The 19,248-nt window shown below is 38.5% G+C and overlaps 1 protein-coding gene across 1 annotated transcript in view; it reads left to right on the top strand.

Moving 5' to 3' along the window:
- Positions 1-8,414: 8,414 nt before the first annotated feature.
- The window catches only part of pvrl2l (PVR cell adhesion molecule related 2 like), a 174,794-nt gene continuing 163,960 nt past the window's right edge, over positions 8,415-19,248 (top strand). The window contains exon 1 of the mRNA XM_073821502.1: positions 8,415-8,674. Within this exon, the coding sequence (XP_073677603.1) occupies positions 8,611-8,674 (64 nt within the window). The 5' untranslated portion in view covers positions 8,415-8,610. The remainder of the gene's footprint in view (positions 8,675-19,248) is intronic.

Raw genomic sequence — 19,248 nt, 5'->3', positions numbered from 1 at the left:
AAAGGTGTCGACAGGCAACTGATACATGATCACATTAAAGCAGCCACCGAGCTTAATCAATCTGAGCCCGCTGGGCCCAGCTAAGGGACAATCTCTCAAAAAGCTCGGACTAAGTTCTAAGCATGCCGGTGTGAAGGTGGTTTCAGGCCGTTTTTTTAAAAGGGTTGTCAGATTTGGACATTTTGCCATCCTGTAGGACCTGCGGTTAGGACAGTGTGTTGGAGACAATGACACTGAATGCTTGAAAACGTACCATTAGTGCCAAACTGTCAGTGGTCGTTAGAAGCGATTGGCCCGGTGAGCGGCAATTCAAGCTATTTTTTGGCCCAGATGAGATACACATCGTCAAGCGCAATTGAACACCCGGCACCAAGTGGGGAAATACAGACAGATTCTAATAGGATTCAATTGCTCTTTATCCTATGTGCCGTCTGACCGTGACTCAGCTATATTAAGGATGCATCTGCGAGAGAGAGAGGGGGTGAGTGCTGTTAGGTAACATCATAATCAGAAATCTCACTGAATGTTCTGTGGGGTGGATAAAATACTGCATGTGAAGGTCATGCATTCACAGGTTACTCCCATTGACAATGCATGTCATTCTTAGTTCACAGGCTCTTAATAGCCCAGCAGTTGCATTTGACCTAAAGGCACTCTCTGTAAATGGACACTCCTAGAAACGCTGCTAATGGCGTCCCCGAGGACTTTAATAGTGGTCTTTCCAGAAGAAGATGATTATTTGTGTTGAGATGTAGAATTGAGATATAATTACATGAGTAGCTCTACCATAATTATTCTCTACTTCTAAAAATGTTTAATATATTGTTTAGAGTGGCCTATTTTTATTCAGTTTTGTGTTTCTCAAAAGCCTTTGGATGCCCTCTGAATTACCTTTGGCCTTAAAGTGAATCTGGATGACAACAGGATATGATGCCACACTCTAGGCCTCAATAAATCACAAATAATGAATATTATTACATTCAAAACACCACTTTTTCTGAACACTGTTGGAGTCCTCCATAAATTTAAATATTTGTCCAATCGAATGCTCTTTAAATTGAGGAAGATTCAACAGGAAATATTGTCAGTGTAAGAAAAGGGCAAGCTTGTGCTTTTCAAGGATTTCTTGGGATATTAAAATATTCAAAGTGCACACGGCCTAAGCAACCTTCAAACTTTGCTTTTCAAGCTTTTTTTTTTTTTTAAACTGTCAGGCCAAACTTTGTCTGCCAACAACAAAGTTTGCCTTGTTGAACTGAATTTTATAAAACTTTAAATGTCTACACATAACACATAAAGGCAGACTTATGCATATGCATGCATTATTACCTTGGACCGGACATTGAATATGGGCAGAAACAGTGTCATGCTTTAGGGCTTCTAGAATAATTCACAAATTACAAAATACCTTTTTTTTTTTTTCAGAAAACGGTTGGCTTTTTGCCACAAATTCTTGAAAAAATTACATTCAAAATACCTTTTTTTTTCCCAGAAAACTGTTGGTTCCTAAAAATAACCAACGTGATGTTGCTATAGTTGGCATCTTCACTGTAAAAAAAAAAGCCGTAAAATTTACGGTAAAAAACTGGCAGCTGTGGTTGCCAGAATTATACTGTAAAAAAATACGGTAGCAATGTTTTACGGTTTTCACTTAAATTTACAGGTAAATACCGTAATTTCACTGATATAATGGTAATGAACCACCTTTTTGAAATACTGAAATCTGTTTTGTACCTTTGTAATACACTGATAACCACCAATAGCAGGTAGTGATGACATGATGAACCAAAGCCCATCACAAGGAGATTTTAAATAATAACATATATAGAAGGTACACAGTGTCATTCACACAAACACTAAACACCATCATAGTAACACACATAAAACTGAAATAATACAAAAAACATTAATTTAACAACATTAGATGTAACACATCCCTATGTAATGTACAAAACTGCCAAGAAAAAACTAAGAAGAAAAAGCTATTTCAACAAAAAAAAACAAAAAACAAAAAAAACATCAAATAACAAAAAAGAAACACAGGGAATTCTAGGAATGTCAATTTACGGTTATTCACTGCAAATTTTACGTTCTTTTTCATTTCCAAAAACGGTATACTCCCGTAAAATTACATGCACAGTTTTTCACCGTATATAAAAAGGGAACTTACCGTTAACCATTTCACATGTTTTTACCGTAGTATTTTTACATTTTTTTGCTGTTAAATTCACAGTATTTTTTTTACAGTGTTGGAAATGTTATCAAATAACACTTTTCACTAGCTAAATTTACATGCCCCCAAATAGAGTGTTTTCATGACGTGTCATCAATTGGCCATATTGGTGACACCGAATGTAAACAGTGCCATTGAACTGAACAGAACTTGCATATTTCGCTGCTGAAAATGTTCAGTTATTGTCATGTTTTGGTCTGTACTAATCGGTCAGACCTGGAAGAACGTTTGGAGTACTATAGACTGCCAAAAGGTATAACAAATCAATGAGAAGAGTGCAAAAAAACTGTCTGTGGAAAGGTGTTTATGGTTGGCCAAACTAAACCAGGATTTTCAGGGCAAGAATCTTGAAACATTCGTGTTTATCATTTCCAGTCAGGTAGGTGAAATAGTAGGTTAATATTTTATTTAATACTGTTTGAATGTAGTAGTTGCACGGATCTCAGGCTGCTTGGCGGATAACTCAGCATGGATGAAGGAACACCACCTACAGCTCAATCTAGCAAAGACTGAGCTCCTTGTCTTTCCTGCCACTCCAACTCTACAACATGACTTCACCATCCAGTTAGGTTCATCAACAATTACCCCATCGACCTCAGCCAGAAATCTGGGTGTAATCTTTGATGACCAATTGACTTTTAAAGACCATATAGCTAAAACTGCTCAATCTTGCAGGTTTGCATTGCACAACAGAGCATCCTGCACAACTCCTCCTCCAGGCCCTGGTCATTTCCAGGCTGGACTAATGCAATGCGGTCTTCCAGCATGTACAATCAGACCTCTAAAAATGATTCAGAATGCAGCAGCACGACTGGTCTTCAATGAGCCCAAAAAGGCCCATGTCACACCTCTCTTCATATCCCTGCACTGGCTACTGGTTACAGCTCGCATCAAATTCAAGACACTGATGCTGGCCTATAGGACAGCCACCTGCTCATCACCTGCCTACCTATTCACTACTATGAATCTACACTCCCTGCAGAAGTCTGAGATCCTCTAAGTGAAAGACGTCTCATTGTACCACCACAGAGAGGCATGAAATTACTTTTTCCAGAACATTCTCGTTCACCGTTCCTGCCTGGTGGAGCGATCTTCCCACCTCTATCCGGAATGCAGACTCCTTAACAGTTTTCAAGCGACTGCTGAAAACCCATCTCTTTCGACACTATTAGACTCAATTAAAAAAAAGAAATACTTTGTTCTCCTCTCTCTCTTGATCTTCCCTTTCTAGCCTGTACTCATCTAACAACGCCTGATATATGGTATTTTTGAGCACTTCCTATGTTGATCTGCCTCCTTAGGATGCCTCCTTATGGATAAAAGCGTCTGCTAAATGAATAAATGTAAATGTAAATATTTGCTATGTTACAGCCGGCTCTAGGCTGCAACAAAGAGGAGTCCAGACGCATCAATACTTGACGAAAGCATTTATTTTAACACAACAAAAATAAGATAAATATAATATGAAACGTGTCAGGGCCGGGCTCAACATCACGCAGCTGGTCAAACTCCAAGCAGGAGGTGATCACCGAAAACCGGACGCCACACCAACACGCCAGGCATCATTATATCTGCATTCAACGAGTCTCAGGTGCACGAGCCACACCCCTTCCAAGCGGCACCTAAAAACACACACCCCCACAACACACGCACAGCCTAAGCTGAGACGTCACACACCCTCCCTTCAAAAACACTCCCCCCAATTCATAACATAAACAACAAAAAAAAAAAAAAAAAATATTACACACAAAATACAACCAAATAACATTCATAAATTGGTAGGATTCATCCGACTAACCCTTCAACCTCACCTGCCCCCTCCTCTTTTATCTTCAGCAATCCAGATCCTGAAAGCAATTTAAGGTAAAAAGAGCAAGAAGTAGGGAGTCGAGAAGAAGTTAAGAATAGGAATCAGTCAATATCGGACCGCAATAGAATCAGTCAGTACCGGACAGCGAAAAAGTACGAGACAACGCGTCGGCAATAACATTATCAACTCCTCTAATATGCTGAATGTTCAAATTATACGGCTGCAGAAATAACACCCACCGCATCAAACGCTGATTGGGACTTTGCAGTGAATGCAAAAATGTCAAGGGGTTATGATCGGAGTATACCATCACCTCCGCCCCTCCTCCGACATAGACGTCAAAATACTGGAGCGCCCAAATCAAGGCTAGAGCCTCTTTTTCTATAACGGAATAATTTCTCTGGTGTTTATTAAATTTTCGAGAAAAGAAGCACACAGGACATTCCATTCCATTATCGTCTGTTTGCATCAAAACAGCCCCAGCTCCTGTCTGACTTGCATCCACCTGGATTTTAAAACGCCGATCAAACCTGGGAGACATAAGGACAGGAGCAGTTACCAACAACATTTTTATATTGTCAAAAGCCGTTTGACACTTAAGAGTCCACTCAAACTTTGAAGATTCTTTTAATAAATCAGTTAACGGCGAAACAACTGTAGAAAAATTTGGACAGAAACTCCGATAATATCCAACGAGACCTAAAAACCGCATCAAATCCTTTTTTGTCGCTGGAGAAGGAAATCTTTCAATGGCTGAAACCTTTGCTTGAAGAGGACGCACTATACCCTGCCCCACCTCCTTACCCAAATACTTCACTGTGGCTTGGGCAAACTCACATTTCACCAGGTTCACTGTAAGATGCGCTTCAGCTAAACGCTCAAACAAAGTCCGCAACCGCTGAAGATGCTGCTCCCAAGTGTCGCCAAAAATAACAACGTCGTCTAAATAGACAGCGCATCCCTCTAAACCAAAAACTATACGGTTCATTAACCTCTGAAAGGTCGCCGGCGCGTTCCGAAGCCCAAAACTCATAACAGAATACGAGTATAGCCCAGACGGTGTTATAAAAGCGGTGACTTCTTGGGCACGTTTGGTTAACGGCACCTGCCAGTACCCTTTCAAGAGATCCAATTTACTAACGAATTTTGACGCCCCCACTTGGTCGATGCAATCTTCCACACGGGGCAGAGGAAACGCATCAGGTTTTGTTACATTATTAAGTTTCCGGTAATCTGTACAAAATCTGTAGGTACCGTCTGCTTTTTTTACAAGCAGACAGGGCGATGCCCAACTAGAAAATGACGGTTGAGCTATTCCGTTGTCAAGCATATACTGGACTTCCATTTCTAAAGCTTTCCGTTTCTCCACAGGAACCCGATAAAAACGTTGCCTTATTGGTGGCGCATCACCCACGTCCTAAACACTAAAGTTAAATTAGGAAAACGAATATAAACGTACTCAATATACTATTTTAAATTTTAAAGACGAGCCCCCATTTGTTACAGCCGGCTCTAGGCTGCAACAAAGAGGAGTCCAGACGCATCAATACTTGACGAAAGCATTTATTTTAACACAACAAAAATAAGATAAATATAATATGAAACGTGTCAGGGCCGGACGGGAGGCTCAACATCACGCAGCTGGTCAAACTCCAAGCAGGAGGTGATCACCGAAAACCGGACGCCACACCAACACGCCAGGCATCATTATATCTGCATTCAACGAGTCTCAGGTGCACGAGCCACACCCCTTCCAAGCGGCACCTAAAAACACACACCCCCACAACACACGCACAGCCTAAGCTGAGACGTCACAGCTAAAAAGGCTCTTTTGACATATATATTGCCTTAATTTTTAGACTGGGAAAAATGAAAAAAATTATTTTCACAGTAGCTCTAGTGATATTTTCGCAACAGTGACTTCCTCTGGTTATGAACGTGGCGACTGAGCAAGTGCATTGAATACATGTAATCGCATATAGGATTTGCATCTGCGTCACGATTTGGTCAGTTACCCAGATGCACGGCCATATTGGCGATACTCAGATGTAAACAACATTGCATGGTTAATGCACTACTGAATACTTGTTCTGTTAATTTACATTGTCTAAACCACGGAAAACACGAGTGGATGGTGCTAAATCATATATAGAAGGACTTCGTAAGCAGGATAATGCACAATATTTTGACAAACTAAAGTTAATAAGTGGTAAAGATATGTGCAAGCAGTATTCATTAAGATATTAGCCTAATATTTCACCTACGTGACCGGAAATGATAACAAACATTAATTCTTGCCCTGAAAATCTTGGTTTAGTTTGGCCAACCACAAACAGATAGTTTTTTGCACTCTTCTCCTTCATATGTTATAACTTTTGACAGTCTAAAGTACTCCAAATGATTTTGCGGTCTGACTGATTACTACAGCCCAAAACATAACAATAATTGACCATTTTCAGCAGCAATAATCAGCAAAATATGTTTGCTTCAGTGGCATTGTTTACGCTCCGAACCACCAATATGGCCGATTAATGACACGTTGTGAAAACACTCAATAGGCTTACTTCTACGTTCAAGAAAAAGGTGGATATGCATATGTAAATGAATATTTGAATCAGATTACAGCATTTAGGGCTTATACACACAGATAAGATCTTTCATAATATCTTTCATAATCTGAAATGGCATTGAATGTATTTCAGACTGAAAAAAATTTGTTGTAAACACTGGACATACAGTCCAGTTCCTGTGGTTATTTTCAAGTACGAGATGGGAGAACTCCAAGTTCTGCGTTGTCTGGAACGGATCATCACATCCAACTCTAATCAAACACCTGCAGCAGCTAATCAAGGTCTTTGGGTTCACTTGAAAATTACAGCAGGTGTGCTGGAACTAAACTGTTTTGAAGGACAGATCTCCAGATGCAGGTAGCACTGAGCATTGCGGATAAATTTGGTAATGGACTTTCTATTTAAATTAATCCTGCTTTTTAGATCTTAAAAGACCATCTTTATTTAAATAGTTGTGGCTTTTAGCCCACGTCTATATGCTAATGAACTCTTAGCGGTTAACAAAATTAACATTTGGCAGATATACATATGCATTTAAAAAAGAGCAGCCTCTCTCTTCTGGGAAATCAGAAGTATTGATCGATCGCGTTGCACAATGCAGATCTTTGTCAAATGATCAAAAGTTCTCTAAAAAGAAGTTTCAACAGAAAAAAAAAGAGCTGGAAAGAAAATAAAAAGCATTTCTTGGGCTATTCGAAGTACATAAAGCCTGTGCAACCTTCAAACTTCCTAGCTTTTTTTTTTTTGAACTGTCAGGCAAGATTTTGTCAGCCAGCATCAAAGTCTGCCTTGTTGAACTTGTAGTTAAAACTATAAAGGTATACGCAAGCAGCCGTTTACGCATAACCCAGGGGACGCTGTATTTCATTTGACAGATCTACCGCGTTCCGCATGCTAATGAACGTGAGCGCGTAATTGCGCAGATCAGTCAATAGATGGCAGAGCGAGGTCACTGATTAGTATGCAGGCCATTCCCAGAGGAGAACAGCACCGAATTCATCAACCCTGTCCTTCATACCTCCTTATTTGAATAAATCGCATTGTTTTGACAGGCGATCAACTGTAGTTATGGGCGTCCGTGTAAGTACGACGCAAGTTGTGCAGTTAAAACAGATTGGCGTACAAGTTCACATTCAGAAAAACGAGCAGAACATGTAAAAGCCAAGTCTTCTGATTTATATCCTCTGACAATTTTGCCAGTGTGGGAAATTAACTTTTTGTTTATTGTTTAATGTAATAGTCGCTGGGCGAAATTGAATTTCAGAAGCGCTTAGCATTCACCATTTATGAGGGGATATTTTTAAACCACATAAACAGTGTGCAGTCCATTTATGTCATTAATATGATGCAATTATTTGAAATAAATTCTTGATGGAATGCTAAAGAATGGATTTTACACAATCAGTCGTTCTCTGTTAGATTACACAGTTGTTTACTGTCGCGGCTCTGTAAATCTAACTATATATTGAAGTGCATTGTGAGAGAAATCGTTTTGTTTTATATAGAATGTATATTACTCAGCATCAAACGTACGGGGAATTCACCACGGGGTATTTTCTCTAAATCCCCGGTTATTTCACATTCTGGTTACAATCTCGCACAAAACCCTTCTTTCAACGCGTAAAACCCGAATACCTAGACTTCACGCGTAAAGAGCGCGTCGCTGAAGCCCAATCCACAAGTTCTAAACTTCAATGCCATTCCGTTCCCACTACAGTGTGACGCGTCGATGACATCACGACCAATTCCATCGGTCGCGCTCCCAAGCTTGAGAACGAACAGAACAAGTGAGCGAGTCGCGTTAGGAAGGAGGACTCCACGGCGTTCGGCACAATAACATACCTGTACACACTCCGGGCTTTAGTAGCAGTTGGAGCGGGCTGAGATTGCGATCCGACGAGCCTCAGCACACCGCACTCCGGTTCGCCTCGCAAAGTGAAAGAGATTTTATGCTAAAGTTTCCAGGATTTGTTTAACCTCCCGCGGACGAGAGCGGAATGAGCGACTTTGCGATGATAAACTGTTGCCTGATTCTCGCCGCCAGTCTTCTCTCCAGCCAAGGTAAGGCGATACAGTAACTTGTGGGTTAATCATTTTGCTGCTCGCACGGTCTCTTGTTATTTTGAAACTAGAGGTAATTTGCATGATGTTTACCTTTAGATGAATCGCCCGTCCCAAGTGTATTGATACGCAAGTTGCATGCGTGCGTTACGGCTTACCTGCTTATCTAGGTTATCCTAGCTGGTCAACTTAATAAGAAGGAGCCACTGACCGTAACCCGTATCCCTTGTTTCCTACGCCATGTTACGCAAGGTGTGGCCTGTCGTGATCAGTTTTTTTTTTCTTAGGCTGGAAGGCAGGTGTAATTGTATTGTCTTACTTAATCACCTACTTTACACTTTGAAACTTTTGTGTCTATAATATCTTTTGCACTATTATGCATAAAGGAGGTAAGAAATGCAACAGGGCTTACTTGTTAACACTTAAATCTTTGTGACAGCCAAGTCTTCGCTGCTGACTGTAACTCAAAATGTTCAAAATGCTCAAAATGCAACGATGTCTGGATTTTATGCAAGTCCTCTGCTATTTTGAGATACCACTGTTATAGAGTTGCATTTTAAGTTACTGTTCCCCTTATTTGCCACACTAGTCTTGCGAGTGGTGATGGTCCTAGACATTTCTTCCCTGGTGGTTTGAACATCACAGTGATTTGATGGCGTCTCAGAGGGGCTGCTTTCCTCTGATAAGGAGAGACATGTCTGCTGTTCTGCGTAAGCCGAGGCTACACTGCAGGACTGAAGCTCTGTGCGTATTTAAAGAGTCAAGTTACTTGTTGTGGCAATGTAGCGCGTACTTGATACAACTAATTGCATTGTTTTTCACGATTGCAGCTGTGATTCCAAAAGCATTTTTGTAGAATTTTGACCCTGGACTACAGAACCAATCATAAGGGTCAATAATTGTATGGTGTGTTAGAATGGGACAATATTTGCCCGAGATACAACTATTTGAAAATCTGGAACCTGAGTGTGCAAATAAATCAAAGTACTGAGAAAATCGCCTTTAAAGTTGTCCAAATTAAGTTCTTAGCAATGCATATTACTAAAAAGAAATTACATTTTGATATATTTATGGTAGGAAATTTACAAAATATGTTCATGGAATATGATCTTTACTTAATATCCTAATGATTTTTGGCATAAAAGCAAAATCGATCATTTTGACCCATACAGTGTATTTTTGGCTATTGCTATAAATATACCCGTGCTACTTCAAACTGGTTTTGTGGTACAGGGTCACATTTATGCCCAACGACAACAAGCAACATACGGAAGAGTCGTTTTTTTAGAAGAAATTTGTGGAAAAATAAAGAATTAAGGACCGTTCAGATGAAGAACGATAACTATAATGATAACTCTGATAACTATATAATCGTTGAATTGGTGCAATTTTGTCATCTATCTCTATAAAATCTTAAGCTGTTTAATGTTGGATGGATTCTGATTGGCTGTCAATGTTTTTTTTGGCGGTCAGCTGAAAAAAAAAAATAACAAAATCGTTCCTCTGGGTTTCCATCCAAAGTTGTGAATATAAGTTATGTGTAAAATTGGAATATCACATAAAACATTTGCGAATAAGCACGTTTTCATTCAAAAAGTGTCACTAAGAAAAGTTGGAGAAGCTGCTGAATACAATAATTTTCATTGGGGGAACCAAATTATGTGCAGTTTGCTTAAAAGTAAAATGATCTGCCAGTGGGGTAAGTAAAATACTTGTTTTAAGAATATTTTACTCATGGCACTGGCAGATAATTTAATAAATTATGCATTTTGCTTAAAACAAGACTAAATGTGACCCTGGACCACAAAACCAGTCTTAAGTAGCATGGATATTTTTGTAGCAATTGCCAAAAATACATGTATGGGTCAAAATGATTGATTTTTCTTTTATGGCAAAAATCATTAGGATATTAGGTAAAGATCACGTTCCATGAAGATATTTTGTAAATTTCCTACCGTAAATATATCAAAAAAAAAATTTGGTTGGTAATATGCATTGGTAAGAACTTTATTTGGACAAGTTTAAAGGTGATTTTCTCAATATTTAGATTTAGATGATGTATAAACCTCAATTTCCAAAAGTTGACCCATATGATGTCCAGGGTGTATCTAGTAAATGCTTCTTAATTTAAGAGCTTTTAGATATTCTGACTAGAAACAAGACAAAAATACTAAGTAAGGTAAGCCTTTTTTGCAGTGTGATGCACATAAAAACAGAGTAATGGAAACAGCATTATAGCCGGGGTGTGGACTGCAATATTTTCAGAATTACAATTAAAGCGATTATTAAAACTTTATAGTTCACGTCCTTGGTGTGAACAGAACTTAAATGCCAAAAAACATGGATGAGAAATTTTTTTTGACTCATTGCTGCTTTTCCACTTGTTGGCACCGTGTTCACACCTGACAGCTGATCAAGTGGTTTTCAAACCAGTTTCAGACCAGTTTCAAACCAGTGTGCACGCACTTTCAGTTCATGGTGTTATATTGCATGCTAGTCACATAAAACATCAGCTTTTCAGGTGCATGGGCAGGGAAACTCAGCATGATACTGGCACAGTGTGGCTGGAAATGAATCCCGATTCTGAGCCGTCCTCTTGCACATATTTCACAAGCAATAAGACAAGCATCTCTGCCGTTGGATAAATGAGTTTTGGATGGATGAATCGTGGCACCACAATTAGTCATGCCAAGATCCCAGTGCCGCTCAACTTGCGTGGGCACACTCTGGGGTTCGCCACTATTAATTTCTTCATGGGATAAAGCGTTTACACCTCACCATTTCCATGCAGGCAAGACGTACGGTTGCCCATTAATCTTGTTGGTACGTGTCAAAGGTTTGTGTATTAGTTCTCTGAGGGGATCTTCAGGGATGAGGTGAGGGTTTTTTGCAGTTGTCATGGAGACTCCTTTTCATTGGGGATCTGATGGCATCCATCTTGTTTTAGAGTCTTTGAGGGGAGTTTAAAACATTATTGCCGAGTGCTTAATTCAGTTTGGGATCAGGGAAGCACGACAAATGGAAGTAGATACTTTCCTTATTGGCTCCCTTTGGTCTTCCATTACTGTCAGATGCAACAAATGTCAGAGCGGCGGTAAAGAGCAACTCGCGCACAAAGGGGCGATAATGTAGTTTCCTTGTATTCCCTTTTTCTCCCCGCCGAACAATGCGCTTCTATGCCAACAGGTTCCCAAGAACAAAAGACCTCAGAGTCTGCATTGTCCAAAAGAGTGCGTAGAATGAAACTCACACCTTCGCGAGAAACCTTTCTCTGTCTTCCCCTCTGACACTCACCCACATTGAGCATGCAGGAGGGACTAAAATTGCTGGCCTTTGAATGAGTGCCCTTTCCTCGCACCCCTCCTTCTCTTTTCTCCCGCCGAGCATTCAGAGCTCCGTCTCAAGCCTTTGTTCTGGTGGCTTTAGTGATTGGTTGCCTGTAAGACCCTCTGTCTCTTCCACTTCCATTGTTTATGAGTGTCCGTAGAGTGGAGCGCAGGAAAGCGTTTTTTTGGAGCATGTTGACAAAGTTCCCCCGCCTGTCCTCGATTTACCACACATGGTTTATACATCATTATGGCCCCACTGTCTAGCAGCCGCTTCTGTGGTCTCTTTTGTAATGTTGATTGTATCGTCGTAATGACTGAAGTTCCAGAGCATACAAAAACCGAAAATTGTTTGATAGGCGCAATCTTGCTCGCTGGACTTGAAAATATGCTGCAGTCGTAAATGGGGAATCAGATGTTGCGGCAGAACAGATGGAAAATCTGTTCTGTGTCTCTGTCCGCCTCCCGATTTATCTGTTTGTCTCACGGCGTGTAAGAGATACTCTCTGTCTCCCTGTCTCTTTGACTCTCCCTCTTTTTTTTCTCTCTCTCTCTCTCTCTCTCTCTCTCTCTCTCTCTCTCTCTCTCTCTCTCTCTCTCTCTCTCTCTCTCTCTCTCTCTCTCTCTGTCCTCCTCTGCGCTGAGGTGGTCATATGGTGCCGTTAGTGAAGGCCGGAGGACTCCTGGAGGCCAGCCATGCCGCCTTATCACCCACCACTGTGCCTGATAAAATGAAAGCTAAAGAGGGGGATTTTTTTGTGTGGGCTCTGAAATCAGCCTTTTTTTGTGACCCTGGGCTCATTCAAAGGGTTTTTCCGCCCTCTTTAAAACTTTCAATGCCTTTATTTCTTTTAGTCCTTTAAGCAAAGAGCGACAAGCCATCTCGCTGCTGTGCAGCATTGATAGACCTCAAGCATTTTGGTTCGGGTTTGTTTTAAACCTGTAACTGAAACGTAAAACTTTTATAGATTTCAGCCTTGTGCTGTATCCTGACCTGGTAGGATGTGATAAGTTTACAGCTTGAAATAGTAGGTTAGGACACAGTGTTGAGTGTGCTAGTTTGGGGTTTTGTAAACATCAGTGTTTTCCTTTAATCTTAAAGTCCCATTAGCTTAGATTTAAAATGTAAATGGCAACATGGATGTCATTTGTAATTGGATACTGAATAGCAGTTGGTTTTCTTTCCTGCATCTACTTATGTATTGAACTTTGATTGTGTGCTTTCTTTTAGTAAATCTTTTTTTTACCATATAATTGACTTTGCACTGCAAAAACAGTGTTGTGTATTAAGTATTGATTATCAAATGTGAGTCAAAGTTTACTAAGGGATAATAATGGAACAACTGTTTTAAAAGCGATTTTCGCTTATTCAAAAACAGAATCTTCTTTTTCATGGTTTTAAATAAAAACATTTTTGTTGTAGGACAAAATAAAAACTATTTTATGCATCAAAACCACTCCTTTCCTGGTAAAAAAATGAACTTGATTTTCAAAAATGAACTTGATTTTCAAAAATCAACAATTTTGTTACTAAATGTAACATTTCATGGACCATTTAATGGAAAACCCTCACTGTTGGATATTTTGACTGTACGTCATCGCTTTCTGAGAAAATGGTGATCTGAGCAGCTTCAACATGCTGTCTGTCAGACCGTAACATACATATGTAAATTGACAGGTGGCTTTTATAAAATGTAGATCACCTTCTCAGTTTTAATGGGTTTAAATAAACGTTATGTTATAAGAGACAATTAAAAAAAAGTGCATCAAAACCTTTCCTTTTCTGGTAAAAAATTAACTTGATTTTCAAAAGACAACAAATTTGTTGCTAAATGTAACATTTTGTCTGTCAAAAAAATAACATGCGCAATATATGATAGTATTTACAAGAAGTAGAAGTTCAGGGGTTACACATATTTCATGGAAAACCCAAACTAATGGATATTTTGACTATACATATCACTTTCGGAGAAAAACAAGAAAATGGTGGTCTGAGCAGCTTCAACATGCTGTCTGTCAGACCATAACATGCCTAATGCATAAATTGTCAGGTGGCTTTTAGAAAATGTAGATCACCATCTTCTACATTTTCATGGGTATAAATGAAAGCTTTTTTTTCCTACACGAGGCAATTAAAACAATTTTGTGCATCAAAACCACTCCTTTCCTGATTTTAACAAATTTAAGTTAACAATTTTGTTACTGAATGGAACATTTTGTCTGTCAAAAAGTAACATGCTCAATACATTGTAGAATTTACAAGAAGCAGAGATCCAGGGAATACATGCATTTAATGTAAAACTGACACAAATGGATATTTTGACTACACATAATCGCTTTTTGAGAAAATGGTGATCTGAGCCGCTTCAACATGCTGTCTTGTCAGAGTCAGTCACTTTTAATTCCATTGACTTTTAGTCATGCGCACAATATATGGTAGTATTTACAACCAGAGGTGGAGAAAAAGCTTCAACATGCAGTCTGTCAGAGACTGTAACATGCCTAATACATAAATTGACCGGTGGTTTATGTGGATCACCATCTTCCCAGATCACCATCTTCTCGGTTTTCATGGGTAAATATGAAAGTTTTTTCATTATAAGAGACAATAACATCTATTTAGTGCATTAAAACAACTCCTTTCCTGGTAAAAAAAAAAACAACTTGATTTAAAAAACAACAATTTTGTTACTAAATGTGACATTTTGTCTATCAAAAAGTAACATGCGCAATACTTGGTAGTGTTTACAAGAACCTTCACTACTGGATATTTAGACTGTACATCATTGCTTTCTGAGAAAATGGTGATCTGAGCAGCTTCAACATGCTGTCTGTCAAACCGTAACATACATAATACATAAATTGACAGGTGGCTTTTATAAAATGTAGATCACCATCTTCTCAGTTCATGGGTTTAAAGACAAGCAAAACTATTTTGTGCAGCACAACCATTCCTTTCCTAGTAAAAAATTAACTTGATTTTCAGAATTCAACAGATTTGTTACTAAATGGAACATTTTGCCTGTCAAAAAGTAACATAGCAAAGGTAGAGAAGAAGAGATATTTTGACTACATCACTTTCTGAGAAAAAAGGAGAAAATGTTGGTCTGAGCAGCTTCAACATGCTGTCTGTCAGACATACCCTGGAAATCCAGAGGTCTCGCGAGAGCACAATTTGATTTGTCTCTGCAAGACACTCTGGCATCGAGCAATGATGCGCGTTACTGCATTACGTAAGCAGTTGTGGGAACCAATCAAATCGGTGTATCTGATGTAGGCGGGCCAGAGGCGAGCTAAGCTGATGACGACAGCGCTGCGACATCCGGAATCATTTAGTAAATACTGTATTGAAAGATGGCTACAGATGAACACCAGTTGTTTGAAATGGCTTTGGCCGCTACAATGAACGAGTTAGACTTGGTTTTTCATATAAAAGAGGAACAGAAAACCACGCTCTAATCTTTCCTTTGCAAGAAGGATGTTTTAGCTGTTTTGCCGACTGGATACGGCAAGAGTTTAATCTATCAGTTAACGTGTATTGTTGTGATTGGTCGTGGCGTTATCCAATTGTGTGCAGTGAGTTTCAAATGCACGCTTGGTGCCGCCCCTCGAGTTAGGCCCTTTTCATTGCTCGATGCCAGACCCTTAATCTTAATAGATTAGGGTCTGGATTTTTTCCAGGCTATGTCAGACAGTAACATACATAATATATCAATTTACAGGTGGTTTTTATAAAATGTAGATCATTATTTTCTCGGTTGTTTAAAAAATTAAAGGCTGTTGCAGTTTTTCCAATAAAAGATGCTTAATTTTTACATTATTATTTACATTTTAGCAGATTTCGACTCATACACTTGACACAGAAACTGTAAACCAACTCCGTTTAGGCAGTGTATATGCACAGAACCAAAGCCTAAAACCTCGACTTACTTCAAACATTCCCACTTTTGATTGTTGCTGCGCAAGTGCTATTTTTTTCCTTAGGGAAAATGCAAATGTAGTTCTTTTTTGCAGCTTAACTTGTCTTAAAATTCAGGTTAGCTGTCCTTTCATCTGTCAGATGGATTGGTGGTGGATTAAGCACAAGAAGCACATAAATGCTGCTCTTTCATAGCTCAGATGACTTAATGGAGTTCTCATTTATGTTTCATGCAAGCAGAACCATCTCATTTCTGTTTGTTTTTATTGCTCACAGGAATTCCAGGAGAAACATCTGAATAATTGAGTGTAGAGCTATCAAATTAATGTGCATCGCGTAGACTGCCCACGGTAATTTGATCTCGAGTTTGATGAGAAATATATGAGTGTTCTGTATATTGAAATCCGACTTTTATTAGTTTAACTTGTCCGTGCGTGCAGGTGAGCATTCGTCAGAAGCATCGGCGGTGGGCATTACGTGTTAGCAGCGTTTGCCTGAGCTAGCGCAGACTAACGCTGATTCACTGAGATCCTCTTGAGGGAGGAGCTGAAATTGCCTTAATTACCGCCTGATCTTCTTCAGAAGCTCGCAGCTTGATTGACTTTCTTAGCCCCGCGCCGTTTAACACGGTGCTTTTTAATTGTGCCGGCGCACATGCCAACGTATCTGTATGTGCTTCATCTACCTTTTTAATAGAAACCACGCTTCCACCTCAGCAGACCTCTGTAATTTACAGCGGTGTTAACCTCATTACCAACAATAAATTTGTGTCAGCTAAAAAAGAAGGCTTACAGGATCTCATTTTCTCATCTTCTGCTTTTTATCTGTGAGATGAGTTTAAAGACCATGTCATTTGCAATTTGTAATTAAACCTTGCCTGCGTTACGGCGATTTGGGCCTCCGTGATCCAGTTTGCGAGGAATCGAGGAACTTCACTGGCTTTTTTCGGATTAAAAGTGGGTTTCCAACCCCTTTTACATGCACGGTGTGACAGTTAGGAATGAAACAGTATTTAAAATGTGGGAATTGATTGGATTGTGCAGGATTATGAAGACAACCATGTCTTTTTCTTCAGAATAACATGCACGGATTGTTGTTGGTGACTTTTTAAACGGTTGACAAGTAAATGGTGTCAGTGTTGATTTCATGTTTGGCTTAAAAGCAATTTAGGCGTAGTAGAGGGAAAAAAAATTTGCTCGGTTTTTAATATTTTTGATATGTGTGGAATGATTATTTAGGCATTTGAAATCAGTTTGCAAGGACTTAAATAATAGTATTGAAATGCTTTTGAATAAAAGCTCTGTTTTAAAGTCAACAAATGCATTACCAAGCGTTTTTGCTTGCATAAAAATGTCTGAATTAAACAATATTTTACAAGACAAAGATTTAAATTGATTGGATTGTGCAAGTTGTCACAGTTTGGTAAAATGAACAAATGACCTAATGAGTCTTTTTTTCACATTGACTTGAGATAGACTTATGTTTCTATACATATACACTACTTGTCAAAAGTTTTTGAACAGTAAGATTTTTATTGTTTTTTTAAAGAGTCTCTTCTGCTCACCAAGCCTGCATTTATTTGATCCAAAGTACAGCAAAAACAGTCAAATTTTGAAATATTTTTACTATTTAAAATAACTGTTTTCTATTTGAATATATATTTTAAAATGTCATTTATTGCTGTGATTTCAAAGCTTAATTTAGCTTTATCTAATTATCAAATATATACTGACTCCAAGCTTTTGAATTGTATAGTGTATAATGTTACAAAAGCTTTTTATTTCAGGCAAATGCTGATCTTTGGATCTTCCTATCCATCAAAGAGTCCCTGAAATGTACTCAACTGTTTTAAATATTTATGATGAGAATAATAAAAATGTTTTTGAACAGCAAATCGGCATATTAGAATGATTTCTGATGTGACACTGAAGACTGGAGTAATGATACTGAAAATTTAGCTTTGATCACAGGAATAAATTACATTTTAAAATATTCGAATAGAAAGCAGTTTTATTTCACAATATTACAGCTTTTGCTGTATTTTGGGTCAAATAAACGCAGGCTTGGTGAGCAAAAGAGACATTTAACAAACATTAAAAATCTTACTGGTTCAAAAACTTTTGACTGGTAGTGTATATATTTACTCAGTTAAATATTTTGAGTCCCTTGCTTTGGGCCTTTGTAAACATTTTGCAAGGAAGTGAATAATATGTTTTTGATCAAAAGCTGTTTTCATCAAGCTCTTTATAAAAGTCAAGTGCATTCTCAACCCATTTTACTTCCATAATGCGACATTTTTGAATAAAACAACGTTTAACGTGTTGTTGCAATGTGAAGAAGGACAAACATGTATTCTTCTTTAGAATAACATTCACAGATGAATTGTTGACAAGACCTTGAAGTGTGTATGAATTATCAATTATCTTATATTATAAATGTTTACTTCATTTCAACTTAAAAGGAAAAGGTGGTGAAATTACCATAACAGCAATGTAGATGCAGTAGAGGAACAATTTTCTTTTCTGTTTTTAATGTTTTTATTGTGTTTTAGTAGTTGTGCTGTACTAAATGTGGCCCTGGACCACAAAACCAGTTTAAAGTAGCATGGGTTTATTTGTAGCAATAGCCAAAAATACATTGTATGGGTCAAAATTATCAAAAAATTTTTCTAATGCCAACAATCATTAGGATATTAAGTAAAGATCATGTTCCATTAAGATATTTTGTAAATTTCCTACTGTAAATATATTAAAACCTAATTTTTTAAAATAGTAATATGCACTGCTAAGTGCTTAATTTGGACAAATTTAAAGGCGATTTTCTCAATATTTCGATTTTTTTTTTGGACCCTCATGGTGCGTTCACACCGGACGCGAATGAAGCGGCAAGCGCGAGTGATTTACATGTTAAGTCAATGCAAAGACGCGAATAGCCATCCTGTGGCGCGAATAGCGCGAATGAAGCGGCACGCATTGAGTGTTTCAAGCGTTTGCCGCGCAAATCGAAAAATCTGAACTTTGGCGAAATTCTGCGCCGCGGTAACCAATCAGGAGCTCGCTCTAGTAGTGGCGTGATCAGTGAGCGGAGGCTGAATTTTTTAACAAAGATGGAGGAGAAAATTATCGTTGCTGTGTCCGGACAACATAGTAAATCAAACATAATAAATCAGACATTATATTGTTACATAAAAATATTATTTATTGCAAACATTTGTACATTCATTCTAATTATATCCTATTGCAAATCCACTCAGAGTAGTATAGTCAAAATTTATTTATTATTATTTATTTTTATATTTATTTATTTATTGGACCAGTGTTTTGTGTAAT

Source organism: Garra rufa, chromosome 17, assembly GCF_049309525.1.
Source record: "Garra rufa chromosome 17, GarRuf1.0, whole genome shotgun sequence".
In the NCBI taxonomy this organism is placed as follows: domain Eukaryota; kingdom Metazoa; phylum Chordata; class Actinopteri; order Cypriniformes; family Cyprinidae; genus Garra; species Garra rufa.
Note: the sequence above shows the minus strand (reverse complement) of the source record. Positions and strands in the feature narration are given on the sequence as shown.